The 13,471-nt window shown below is 37.8% G+C and overlaps 2 protein-coding genes across 2 annotated transcripts; one reads left to right on the top strand and one right to left on the bottom strand.

Moving 5' to 3' along the window:
* Window positions 1-16: 16 nt before the first annotated feature.
* mcts1 (MCTS1 re-initiation and release factor) lies at window positions 17-1,998 on the bottom strand. The gene is made up of 6 exons (XM_068325853.1): window positions 1,834-1,998; window positions 981-1,133; window positions 794-891; window positions 585-718; window positions 413-480; window positions 17-316 (listed from the first exon to the last, which is right to left on the bottom strand). Exons 1-6 carry the CDS (start codon window positions 1,842-1,844, stop codon window positions 235-237), a joined length of 546 nt encoding a protein of 181 aa, XP_068181954.1. The 5' UTR covers window positions 1,845-1,998; the 3' UTR covers window positions 17-234.
* Window positions 1,999-3,306: 1,308 nt separating this feature from the next.
* cul4b (cullin 4B) lies at window positions 3,307-13,383 on the top strand. The gene is made up of 20 exons (XM_068325258.1): window positions 3,307-4,192; window positions 5,084-5,199; window positions 5,289-5,392; window positions 5,528-5,597; window positions 5,898-5,971; window positions 6,063-6,225; window positions 6,427-6,516; window positions 8,013-8,095; window positions 8,180-8,247; window positions 8,404-8,522; window positions 8,609-8,801; window positions 8,901-9,005; window positions 9,088-9,198; window positions 9,308-9,393; window positions 10,079-10,186; window positions 10,288-10,401; window positions 10,484-10,589; window positions 10,703-10,875; window positions 10,954-11,106; window positions 12,253-13,383. Exons 1-20 carry the CDS (start codon window positions 3,727-3,729, stop codon window positions 12,346-12,348), a joined length of 2,598 nt encoding a protein of 865 aa, XP_068181359.1. The 5' UTR covers window positions 3,307-3,726; the 3' UTR covers window positions 12,349-13,383.
* Window positions 13,384-13,471: the final 88 nt, after the last annotated feature.

Genomic DNA, 13,471 nt, shown 5'->3' with positions numbered 1-13,471 from the left:
AAAAAGAATTACAGGCAACGGAACAGCATGTTTATTTTTGTTGGATCAAAAGCAATATCAATGGAGCTTTAAGGTTTGAGGCAAGATTTTTATTTGTAAATGATGGTAAGTGAATTAAATCTTCCGACAGGTTACACAGCTAAGTCTGTAGGCGTAAACAGATGACTGACTCAGCTCAGGCCTCACCCTCAGGAACCCTACACTTTTCAGGTGGTGCTGCAAGTGTCAACATCATCATTTGTAGGTCTTCATGTGCCACAATCCATCATTCAGATAGTGAACATTCTCGATGCCAATTCCCTTGTTGACTTTTTCTCTGTTGTGAAAAGAGATTAAGTGCATTATCTTAGGAGAAGTAACAGTACTGACATTTTTGCTTCTCTAAAATATTTTTTTTTAAATGAAATCTTACATGCTTTCTGCAGACATCTTCATAACACCAACACAAAGTGCATGTTGTTTTCCTTCTGCCATTATGGCCTACATCCACTTGTTAAAGACATACTTGTGTAATAGATTGAAATGGTGGATGAGAAGTTGACAATTACAGTATATGATGTCCTTCACAATCTATAAAAGGATACAACTACTGTGTCAACATCAGCAGGATAGAGTTTTGCACCTGGTGATGTCAGTCCAGGACACATGATGTTAGCTCCACTTAGGACAAATTTAATGGCTCCTTTGTCTACTTGCTGGTGTGGAAGAATGAAAGGATCTATGGAAAGAAAACATGTTCTTAGTATGAAAATATTGAAACAACCATAAACATACTGGCATCAGAAGATCTCACATTTATGTAGCAGTCTAAGGGTTGGATAGAAAGGCCCTTCTCTTTGTCTGAAGAACAGCAGTTCTCCATTCACTGTCAGGATTTCAATGTGTTCATGGCTATAGAAAAATTTTTGTGAAAAGCAAAATTAAAAATGGAACAGTATACTGGATGTCAAAACTGTGATGAAACAAAAGATAAGCCGTACCATCTCACTATTTTGACTGGGTCTTTTTTTGGCATTATGTGATTTAGCCATGTCTCAATGTCCGGAAATTGATCCACCAACTGATTTTTGATGCCTTTGATCACAGATGTTTTCAGTTGAATACAATTGGACACATTTTCTTTCTCATCAAATCTGAAACAGAGTAGAAAACATTTTTTATGTGTTTTTTTTCTGTTAGACAACAAAAGAAGTTATCAAGTAGAATGAATCTTTCATGAAGTTCAGTAAAATTTTTATTATTTGCCAACTGTAGTGTACAACATATACCTTTTACTTCACTTTACTTTTAAATTCTCATGATTGGAAAACCAAAACAGTTTGTCTTAATGACACACAGATGTATTTTAGCATAAATATAATTTTCAATGTCATCACCATTCAACCTGAAAAATTTTTTTTAGAAAAGCTTTCTTCGAAGACTTGTTCACTTCAAATACTGTTTATTCTTGGTTCAAATATGTGATCAAATCAGAATCAGCATATGCTTCTGCCTTTGTTGTACGATGACGAGAATGTATACTGTATGTGGTTTTAAGGCAGTGATGTTCAGAGCAATGAATAAATCAGATCGTACAGCACAGACGGGGTTTTTTTTTTTCAATTTAATAACTTATTTTTTGCTGGAACGCAGGTAAAAGTTTATTTAATAACATAATCTCATAACGCAGAGTTCCTCAGAACACAAACGATTTCATAAAAGTATATATTTACGTATTATTGTTGGGCACATAGAACACACTCAGCATGCAAGATGGCTAATCAGTTAGCGCTAGCCCCCAACACACTGTTAGCGTTAGCTAACGATACAACATCAAAATAATTAGCGACGTACTTCTTAAACATCCTCGTCGGTTGCTGTTACGACGTTCTTCTGTTGTGATAAAGCTTTCCCCGCAAGACTGTTAAACACAAGTAAAAAAATATTTACAACTCATGTGTGAAGTAGCTATGGTACACCCACGCCTGTCTACGAGAGAAGGGCCAGCTTTATAAACGTTACGACATTTTACGTCGGTTGTTCACGTTATACGGTAGGTCAGGTGTCTTTTAATTGTGATAGGTTCCAGCCTGTCCTTTCACCTAGGAAACGTCAACCCCGCTTCCTATCGTGATAAACAATGCAGTATTCCTACTGTATAGATAAATCAGAAGGCGTTTCTCAATACCAAGTGCTTGAAATTGTGAAACACTGATAGAAGTTTGGCAACAGGTAAACTAATTTAAGCAAAGTACTGTAGTGGTATTAAATATGTTTTTTTACATAAGCGTTTTAATTATTCTTTTTCAAAAACACAATCTTTTGAGTAGTATTTTGTACATTTATTTTCTCTTAAATTACTATGGTATGGTGTGAAATTTTCTGTCATTGCATATTGACATTGTGTTTTATGATACATACACACTTCACTTCAATATTCATTTTTAATTTCTATTTTTCTATTTGAGCTTGTGTGACATTATTTTAGTGCTCTAATTTGCTCTTTTATTGATGACCAATCTACTTTGTGTCAGATTTTATGACAACAAAATCGTCCTCTGTAGATCCATATGATGTCACCTGTCCATCTACTGGTTTACAGTATATTGGGCTAGTGGTATCCACTTTTTATACTTGCTGCCTTTTCCAAGGTATGACATAGGTATGATAGAAATGTGGGGAACCTAAACTTAATTCAAATACAAGTCAATTTTTCCCTGTAAAAAAAAAAAGTTGATTTCTTCTTTCATTTCATTTCATTTTCATGTACCGCCGCTGTATCCGCCGTAGCGGGTCACAGGGAGCTGGAGCCTATCCCAGCTGACATAGGGCGTGAGGAAGGGGACACTCCGGGCACGATTAAAAAAATGTGATTACAGTAATATGAATATTTTGAACAAGCCTACATTGAATCAAAAGGGACCGTTGGGCCCTAGCAGCAGTATCCATTTATCTCTTCGGTCAATAATACATACATGTATATGGATTCAGCCATGCTTTATGTTCAGTGACCAACCATAACACTCTAACCACATACTGAATATTCTGTTGTCCCATCTTAAAATACCACAATACTTAAAAAACGACATATAAAAAAAACTAATTATTTTTATTATTACTATTATATAGCAAGAAACTATTTAAAAGATGTATTTAAAAAAGATGGTCAGTTAAATGACCCTCTGAGTCGCTAGCGTTCACATGGCGCCCTCTTGTGCCCATGGGGGGTTACAACACTACTCGGTCCATAAAAAAAAACATGCTGGAGAAAAAGTACTTTTGTACAAAGTACTTCCGGTGGGGTCACTGACTAGCTTTCACGAAAGAGATTTTTTCCCCCCGTGTCTGCCAACGGCTGTTTTGCTACCGCGTTAAATTATTTTAGCTGTGGCTGCATTTTGTCTTTTACATTTATTTTTTTTTTAAATCTTACGGCCGCTTTACTTCACAGCTCCCAGTGAACGACCGTACAAACGCGGTTAGACAAGCGAGGCAAAAAGAGGAAGCAATAGCCAACCATCTTTCTTCTTCTGCCAGCAATAACAAGAAAGAGACCAGGCTAGAGACAAGTGGAGCTGTGTAATTTCCAATTTATTGTGTGTTTCATACTTGATGCAGGACTTGACTAAAGCCCCTGAGTGTTGAAATAGATAGAGGATTTCGGAAACTGAGCTCATCCCCCCCCGGCAAACCTGAAAGTTTCGGATTAGAAAACTGGCTGTTAAGAATTAGTATTCCAGTTTTTTCATGTTTCCAACAGGTTTATCTTCCCCTAATCCCCCACCACCGCCAACCCAGGAGGCTAGACCAGCGGCTACTGATGTCAAAAACGACAGCGGTAACATCACATCTCCGAAGAAGAGGAAAATAAACGGATCAGAGAGGGAAGACACTTCTGACACGATCTCCTCTTCGCCTCCCAAGACCCTGAATTCCTCCTCCTCCTCCTCTTCCTCCTGCTCTCCCACGTCGCTGCACATCCAGAAGAAGTTGAGGTTTGAGGATTCGGTGGATTTCATTGGACTGGATGTGAAAATGGCTGAGGAGGCTGCTGCTGCTGCTGCTTCGTGCTCCAATAACAAAAGCAAAGCCGTGTTCTTGACCGGCGGCGTGGGGCACCACGCGAACGGACTGACCAAAACCGCAGGATCCGCTACCTTCTCCAACAGTAAACCTGGTTCTGCCAAGAAACTAGTCATCAAGAACTTCAAAGGTAGCAGATCTACTCAAGGACAACCTGATTCAGGCTGCTAAGCCTTTTTTTTTTAATCAACAGCATGCAACTTAACCTGTCGTGTTCCCTCAATACAACCATGTGTCAACAAAACGACTGCTGGGTCAGTCATGACAAAAATAGGCAAGAGTATTAAAATGAAATTATCATTTGGTTACGCAAAGCCACTCTTTCCCCCACAGATAGATTTAACTATTCCAAAAGTCCCATTAAGGAGTATTAATAAGGTCTTACGATGGTTAATGTGTTGTCAAATTTATGGACAAAGTTGTGATTTGAACTTGCCTTTATTCAAAAGTCAGTAGTCCAATTGAACTTGTTAAGCAATCATTTAAAAAAAAAAGAGCAAAACATTATTACATGTGATATAAATTTGGACAAGGCAATGCATCAGAATGTACCTCGCATTACATGTTTGTCATTTATTGTTTTAGGATGATACCCAGATTTATGTTATGACAATGTGTTCAACTGTATTTAATTAAGTTTTGATGACATCGAGAACAACATCGATGCAGAGAAAAAGCCACAGCATCAACAATACATATAAAAAAAAGTAATAAAAACACTCCAGAGGGTGAGAATGAAACAACATTGCATTCAAAAAGATGTATGATCAAGTGTCTGTGTAGAGTAATGACTTTTCTTTGATTAGCATGTATTTGTGAAGCTTCATAGGAGAGCTTCTATATTCATACATCACAGTAATACAGTATTGCAGGGGTTATACCTTTATATTGACGTGCCCAAAATCTTGAGCACTTTTAGAGAAACAGGCAAAACTTTTTGTATTTGAAATCCACTGTTTTTCATTAAGATCTTGCTCATGTTGTTCGATTTTTTTGTTTGTTCTGGGGGTTTTGTACACAGAAAAACCCAAATTGCCTGAGAACTACACGGAGGAGACCTGGCAAAAATTGAAGGAGGCAGTCGAGGCCATACAAAACAGCACCTCAATCAACTACAATCTAGAAGAGCTCTATCAGGTACCACTTCAGACCTTTTGACGTCTCTGAAGAAGCCATTCACTGATAGGGAACCTGTCCATTCTGATGCTTTCTGTTTTTCCTCTCAGGCTGTTGAGAACCTGTGCTCCCATAAGATATCTGCCAAGCTTTACAAACAGCTAAGGGCTGTGTGTGAAGACCACATCAAGGCCCAGATCGATCAATTCAGAGAATATCCTTCATTTTCTATTCATTATTGTTTTCAGTCTTTGCTTTCTGTTGTTAGTTTCACGTGGACTAGTGTTGCTGTGCAGTTAGATTGTTAGGAAGGTCTTAAAGTCCATTCTTGCCTTAACATCATTTATACGGATGCCCTGGACAGTGTACTTTTCCTAAAGAAGATTGACAAGTGCTGGCAGGATCATTGCAGACAAATGGTATGTCATAATTTTAATAAATCCTCAAACATCCTTAAACATAAGTTTACTTTCATCCTTAAACATCTTAAGAAATCATGAAAAGGCAAAAAAAAAAAAGCTACCGTACTTCTTTTCATAAAGAAATCACTCTCAGCATTATAATTTGTATTGTTGCTCAATTTGTCATCTGATGCCTGTAATAAACTAACATCAAGGTGCTGCTTGTAGAGGGAGACACAAACGGTGACACAGAGGAAGAGAAGATAATTTGTCGCCTATTCTTATTTCTGATTCTGAATTTTTCCATTTGTTTCACAGATCATGATTAGGAGTATATTTTTGTTTTTGGACCGCACCTATGTTCTACAAAATTCAATGCTGCCATCAATCTGGTAAGTGACTAGTGCTGTCAGCGGTTTATCCAAAGGTAGTAGTAGTAGTCTCTGAAAAAACAGGTGTTGAAGGAGCTGCTCTGGCCTGCAGGGACATGGGTCTGGAGCTGTTCAGGTTCTATATCATCAGCGATCTGAAAGTCCAAAGTAAAACTATCGACGGGATTCTGTTGTTCATCGAGAGGGAGCGAAATGGTGAGGCGATAGACCGCAGCCTGCTGAGGAGCCTGCTGAGCATGCTCTCTGACCTGCAGGTAACTTACCGTTTCTTTGTCTTAAAATGCATCAGCTGATGTAAATTTGTTTTTTTTGTTTTGAAAACCTGGATCACCTGAATTTTGTTTGCACCTCAATAAAAGGGTTGAAATTTTCACCAGCACTGTGGTGTTCTGAGCTGTCTGTGTGTGGTCGACAAAAGGCTTAAATAAAACTAATGTCTTGTCCTTCATTGACAGATTTACCAAGACTCCTTTGAGCAACGCTTTTTGGAAGAAACTAATCGACTCTACGCTGCAGAGGGGCAGAGACTGATGCAGGAGAGAGAGGTGATCTGTTGGACCCTTAAACACTTTATACATTTAAAACATTAATGGCAGCTCAAGGTCTTGATTTTTACATCCTAATTTCCAAAATAATTTGGAATGTGAATAACAACATTATGTAATGATTTGCTAATTGTTGAAAACACATGTTATTGAAAATAGCACAAATTGTAGACACATAGAAATTTACTTGTTTTTGAAAATTATATTGGCAATTATCCACGGTTGGATAGATGGATATTGACATTTAGAATCTGAGGCCAGCAACCCATTTTTAAAAGAAATTGTGTTGCATCACCAACAGTGTTCTGTGAGTGTTTGGGAAGGAGAAAAATTGCTCTCATTTTAAACTGGAATGTTTTCCCAATTTTGTCTGATGTTGGGTTTCAGACGCTAAACAGTTTGGCATCTCCTTTGTTGTCCCCTATACTTTAGTGGATGAGAATCTTACAAGCCAATGGCTTCTACCCGTCAACCCTTTTTTTTTCTTTTCGGATGTTGCTGATGATGTTTCAACACTGATGAAAGTGAAATATGTTGTAATAACATGTCTGGAAAGAAGAAAAATAAACTGAATAAATAAATACATGTTTGATGGTACTTCAAACATGTTCCTCAGGTATTGAGATAGGACTGCAGGCAGGCTAGTTCAGTGACTAGTCTCTGACTACGGAGCCATGCTGTAGTGATGTGTTTGGTGTGGTCCGGTTGATACAAACAAGGCCTTCCCCGAAAAATAACATTGTCTGCTTGGCAGGTGTAGAAAACCTTATATGGTTCCTTCACGAGTGTGAAGGATACCTTTGCCACGTGCCCCAATGCACCCTCATGCCTTCATGGATGCTGGCTTTTGAACTGTGTGCTGATAAAAAGCTGAACTCTCCTCTTTAGTCCAGAGGATGCAGCGTCCATGATCACCAAAAAAGGTGAAATTCTTACTCGTCAGACCACTGGACAGATTTCTTTTTCACACAAGTCCACAGAGAATGTGGTGGCATTTCTGGATCTAGTTTACAAACGTTTTCCGCTTTGGATGGTAGAGTTTCAGCTGTTATTTGTGGACGCAGAGACAAACTGTTCACAGACGGTGACTTCTGGATGTGTTCCTCAGCCTAAGAAGTGATGTCCAACTCAGAGTCTGTCCGGTCTATGAAAGACGGGGAACCCACTGTAACTTCAGTCCAGAGAGGCTTTTCTTAACCCCAGTCTTGTTATCAGTTAACCTGATTCAAAGTCAGATGTTCCACCAGATAATTTTAGAATCTCATAACTTTTCCAGACTCATGTTGACACTGCTTGAACATTTATGAAACATGTTGATGTAAATTCAAAATGAGCACATCATCAAAAAGACAAAATAAAATTATGGGGTTACAGTGTTTTGCAAATCAGCACATTCTTTTATTTCCATTTAAAGTTTTAGACGTGCTGTATTTTTTAATTGTTAGTTTGAACATCACAATATGGCATAAATTTTAATGTGTCTAATTTTGTTCCAGGTACCTGAGTATCTCCATCATGTTAACAAACGTCTGGAGGAGGAGGCGGACAGAGTCATCACATATCTAGATCAGAGCACACAGTGAGTGTCAGATTGTAGTTTTCATTTGACAGGTAAGTTCTACAAGAGATGTTTGATTTGTAACCTGAGCCCCCTCCACCACAGAAAACCCCTCATTGCCACTGTGGAGAAGCAGTTGCTGGGTGAACATCTCACAGCGACTCTACAAAAAGGTACACAACAATTCATGTTTAATAAAAAATTACATGTTATACGTATATATGTAAATATACGTGTCTAATTATTGTTCATCCTTTAACTCTCCTGCTTGTCAGACTGCATCCGGCTGCCTGAGGTTTCACCTCTGACCTCTCTTGTAATGTTTCCAGGTTTGACTCACCTGCTGGATGAGAACAGAATTCAGGAACTGTCTCTCCTCTATCAGCTCTTCAGTCGGGTGCGAGGTGGTGTTCAGGTTCTCCTGCAACACTGGATAGAGTATATAAAGGTGCGAATGCATTAACAATCATCAAAGTTTGACAGTGGTTACTTTGTATGTTTTGCCTCTAATTGTTTTCCAAAATCAATTCCTAGGCTTTTGGAAGCACAATCGTAATCAATCCAGAAAAAGACAAAACAATGGTGCAAGAGTTGTTGGACTTTAAAGACAAGGTGGATCACATTATCGATATCTGCTTCATGAAGAATGAGAAGTTTGTAAATGCCATGAAGGAGGCTTTTGAGACATTCATAAACAAACGGCCAAATAAACCAGCAGAGCTCATAGGTTAGCAGCTTTGCTTTTTACTGATTCATGTCTGCTGCACCACCGTTAAATGAACATATAGTGAAATAATGCGGTCTATGTATATACTTTTGTTTTCAGCAAAACACGTGGATTCAAAACTGAGAGCAGGAAACAAAGAGGCAACAGATGAAGAACTGGAGAAGATGCTGGATAAGATCATGATTATTTTTAGATTCATTTATGGTAATTTTTACAATAACTTGTTTTATTTATAATTTGATACCAGGTGTGGACGTTTTCAATGGAAAATGTATTTTCATTATAGGAAAAGATGTTTTCGAGGCCTTTTACAAGAAAGATTTGGCTAAGAGGTTGCTGGTTGGAAAAAGTGCGTCTGTGGATGCTGAAAAATCAATGTTGTCAAAGCTGAAACATGGTCAGTTTAACCCACTGCTTCTTAACGCACTCAGTGTGAGATATATGACAGAAAGGTGACTTTGGCACTGAATTAACACTTAGTTGGGGTGTTTTTGGTGTTTTCTCAGAATGTGGAGCAGCATTCACGAGCAAACTGGAAGGGATGTTCAAAGATATGGAGCTTTCTAAAGACATCATGGTCCAGTTCAAGCAGGTAAGAACAGCAGCGGTAACACTAACAAATGTGTATCTATTTTACTTCTTTTTATTCCTCGTAGCAATCAGCGTGTCTGTCAATCCCTGTGGAACAGTTTTCTTTCTGTAGCCTGACTCAGGCTGTTCATTTTTTTTAAATGGAACTTAATTCACACATTTGCATGAGCTGAAGAGGTGCTTTTTGAAACTTATGGAATTTTCAAGATTTTAATATAAAACAAAAATTTATTAAAAAAATTTAAGGACACAGCTGACCAAAGAAAAGACTAGACAAAAGACATTATGATGTATATTTATACGGCCCTAAAAATGTATGAAATATGATTGGGTTCTGTCTCGGAGATTTGGAAAAAAGGCAGCAACAAAAATATCAAATTTTTAAAAAATGGAACAAAGGATTATTTATGTTGGCATAAATATTGCCTTATACCAGTCAACAAAATCAAACCTGGAATAATGTATTTCTGCTGATTACTATCCAGTGATTGCATTGAAAATAGGTTGAAGGAAAGCGACTGTTGCTCTGAGAACTTTCCACATTTAGCTGTACTGTATTCAGACTGGGCTTGGTGACTCATATTTCTTCACTTCACAGATAAGTGAAGCAAAACTCCTTCATAAACTCATCAGCCTTGTAAAAACTCTGTGCCGGCAACACATGTGTCTTGTTTGTGTTTCTGTAGTATATGCAGTGCCAAAATATTCCTGGCAACATTGAGTTGACAGTGAACATCCTCACAATGGGTTACTGGCCGACATACATCCCAATGGAAGTACATCTGCCCCCTGAGGTCAGTGCTTAGAAAATATTGGAGATTTTAGGACATACTGTTTGCTTTACCTTCGATGCCGTAAAAATTCTGTGTTGCTTTGTTATCTTATCTTTGTCCAGATGGTGCGACTGCAAGAGATCTTCAAGACCTTCTACCTGGGCAAACACAGTGGCAGAAAGCTGCAGTGGCAGTCAACACTCGGTCATTGTGTCTTAAAAGCTGAATTTAAAGAGGTAGAGTCCCAATTTCTGGTGTGTTCTTTGTCCACTCATTTGCTTCATTTTAATTATTGCCTTTGATTTTTCTATACAAAAGGGTAAGAAGGAGCTGCAGGTGTCACTTTTCCAAACACTTGTGCTACTGATGTTCAATGAAGGAGAGGACTTCACTCTGGAGGAGATTAAAGTGGCAACAGGAATAGGTCTGTATGAGTTTACTTCAGAGTTTGGTTGGCAGCATTTGGATTAAGAAACAAGCACTTGCTATGCAGCACCACTTATCTAAAACACTGTCTCTATGGCTGTTGGTTTGCAGAGGACAGTGAGCTGCGCCGAACTCTGCAGTCACTTGCTTGCGGAAAAGCGCGTGTTCTCACCAAAATTCCAAAAAGCAAAGATGTGGAGGATGGAGACAGGTTTTCCTGCAATGACGACTTCAAACATAAGCTCTTCAGGATCAAAATAAATCAGATTCAGATGAAAGAAACGGTACAATTCTTACACTGTACTAATTCTTCTCTGTTCCTTTGAGGTTTTTGGTGATTTATTTTAACTGTATTCTTCCAGGTGGAGGAGCAAGCCAGTACCACAGAAAGGGTCTTTCAGGATCGTCAGTATCAGATTGACGCTGCCATTGTGCGGATCATGAAGATGAGGAAGACTCTGAGCCATAATCTTTTGATGTCTGAGGTGTACAACCAGCTCAAGTTCCCAGTCAAGGTAATGCAACACTATAGCTTTATTTTATTACCTAAATGTATGTGGGGCATAAAATCATTCAAAATCTCTTTCACCCTAGCAATCTGATGTTGAGTCATCATCCATCCATTTCTTATGTGACCTTTGTTCTGAGAATGGTCACATGAATCTTTTTACTTCCCTGCTGTGTGAATCATTGATGAAACAGGATTACAGCCCAACAGATAGACAGACAACATTTAACTTGAAAAAATAAAATAGGGATTTTATTCTTTCTTCTGTGCATAAACAAGAAACAGAAAAGAATAACAAAACACAAAATAATTTCACCTTCCAGGACTACCATGACCTGGGTGAATGAGAAACAACACAGTCGGAACCTTCTCTTAAATTGCTTGAATGTTTTATAAGAAGTATTTTGATGGACTTTCAGTTTGGTTTATCATTCACACTTGGAACGAATGAATTTTACAGAGGTCCAGCAGTGTACAGAATAAATAACATGTTTCAGAATGATAGCTAAACTAGATCTCATAATGAATGAAATAAAAATCCCAAGCTTATAATACAATAAAACAGTTATAAACAGTAAAACAACAATCTGACATTTTTTGACTGAATTAAATATGAATTAAATATGCATAATAAACTCTAGGTGACAACTGTTCAGTTTCCATGGAAACCATAAAAAGTTTGTGTGTGTGTGTGTGTGTGTGTGTGTGTGTGTGTGTGTGTGTGTGTGTGTAAATGTACATACCATAGAGCTGCCATATTTAATAAATTTCAGTGGACTAATCAATAATCGATAACTTGTTCTCCTCATTTTCAAATAAAAGCATCAAGTGTTTCCTTGTAGTAATAGCATTGGCTGTTTCCTGCTTTTTTTTTTATAGAAACCTTTTCTACTAGAATCATCACTGCTCTTAGATGACTTTAGAGTTGTTGTTAGACTTAAATTTAAAAAAAAATACTGAATTAAAACAGATCTACAAAGATAACATCTACTCGTAATTGTACAAGAAACCCTTTTAGTGTGGCAGGTTATTCTGGGGAAGTGGCACAGCTCTTATGAATCAGGGTTTCACTGTGATTACCTTAAAAACCAAAAATGCTGGCATTCACCTCAGTTGTTAACCTCTGCCTCCTCTCTGTGATCTGCCTTTTCAGCCTGCAGACTTGAAAAAGAGGATAGAGTCTCTTATTGACAGAGACTACATGGAGCGTGACAAGGAGAACCCCAACCAGTACAACTATGTGGCTTAGAAAACAAAAAGACATACAGATGGTCCAGTAAGGCTGAGATCAGTCTCACTGTCTTTGGCTACAGTGGACGTTAACCATTATCATCTTTAACCCAGCGACCGACAAGTGAATGGATACTGCTCCACAGGATTTTTGTCAGGGGTCTTGTCATCCTGTGGACTGCATGCCCATTTAAATGAGAATATTGTCCATATGTCTCAGTGCCTCTGAGAAAGTTGGGCTACCGCAGACAGAGAAAGAAGACACAGATGTATTTCCATTTGCTCTTTTTTTTTTTTTTAAAGGAGAGAAAAATATTTATTTACAAACTTGGATTCTTTTTTTGTCCAAGTTGAATCAATATGCTCTTTGTTATTAATAAGTCACTTTTTTCTTTTTTGTTCACTCAGTATCCCAACCAAATGTTGATGTTGACACTTAACTATGCTCTAAATGTACCACACATTGTAGAGAAAAGGAAAAAAAAAATTAAACTGATTCTTGTTTCTTCAGTGTCAGATATGGGACTACTGGACTAACATTCACAATAGGGACTTGATCATTTGGAGGCATCTGTGTAAAATGTGTGTTCCTGCAAATAAGTTTTACAATTTCGGACATGTAGCCATTTGACGAAGCTGTGATCATTAATACACAACCATTCAAAGTAGTTTTTTTTTTAAAAATTAGTATTTCTGACATATTCAAGCTGCTAAAAAAGTTTCGCATTTGTTCTGTTTTTGTACATACTTCACAAAAATGATATTTCATATTGTCTCATCCGACAGCCAACAGCTTTTCAGATTTTTTTTTTTTTGTTAACCAGTAAAAAAAAAAAAAATCAGTATACTATAAGCACAATGACATCTTGGTTCCTTTCCCATCACCCGGTTTCATAATCATACACACTATTTTTTTGTATGTCTTCCTCTGGGGCTTGCAGGCCTTGTTGAAAAGTTGCGTATTGGGAGTGGATTGCCTCAACGCAAGGAAAAGTGATTGATTAGTCATGCCCTTTGTATGAGTCTGTTAGATTTATTGCTATAGATTAAAATAGCTGTTTCCATCAAGGTTTCCTTTTTTTAATCATCGATTCCCTTCCCTTCCGTCCCATTCATTGTCTTCTGTACAATGATCGATCGGT

The sequence above is a fragment of the Antennarius striatus genome, chromosome 10 (assembly GCF_040054535.1).
Source record: "Antennarius striatus isolate MH-2024 chromosome 10, ASM4005453v1, whole genome shotgun sequence".
Taxonomy (NCBI): domain Eukaryota; kingdom Metazoa; phylum Chordata; class Actinopteri; order Lophiiformes; family Antennariidae; genus Antennarius; species Antennarius striatus.
The sequence above is the reverse complement of the archived record's forward strand: the minus strand, read 5'-3'. Positions and strand labels throughout refer to the sequence as shown.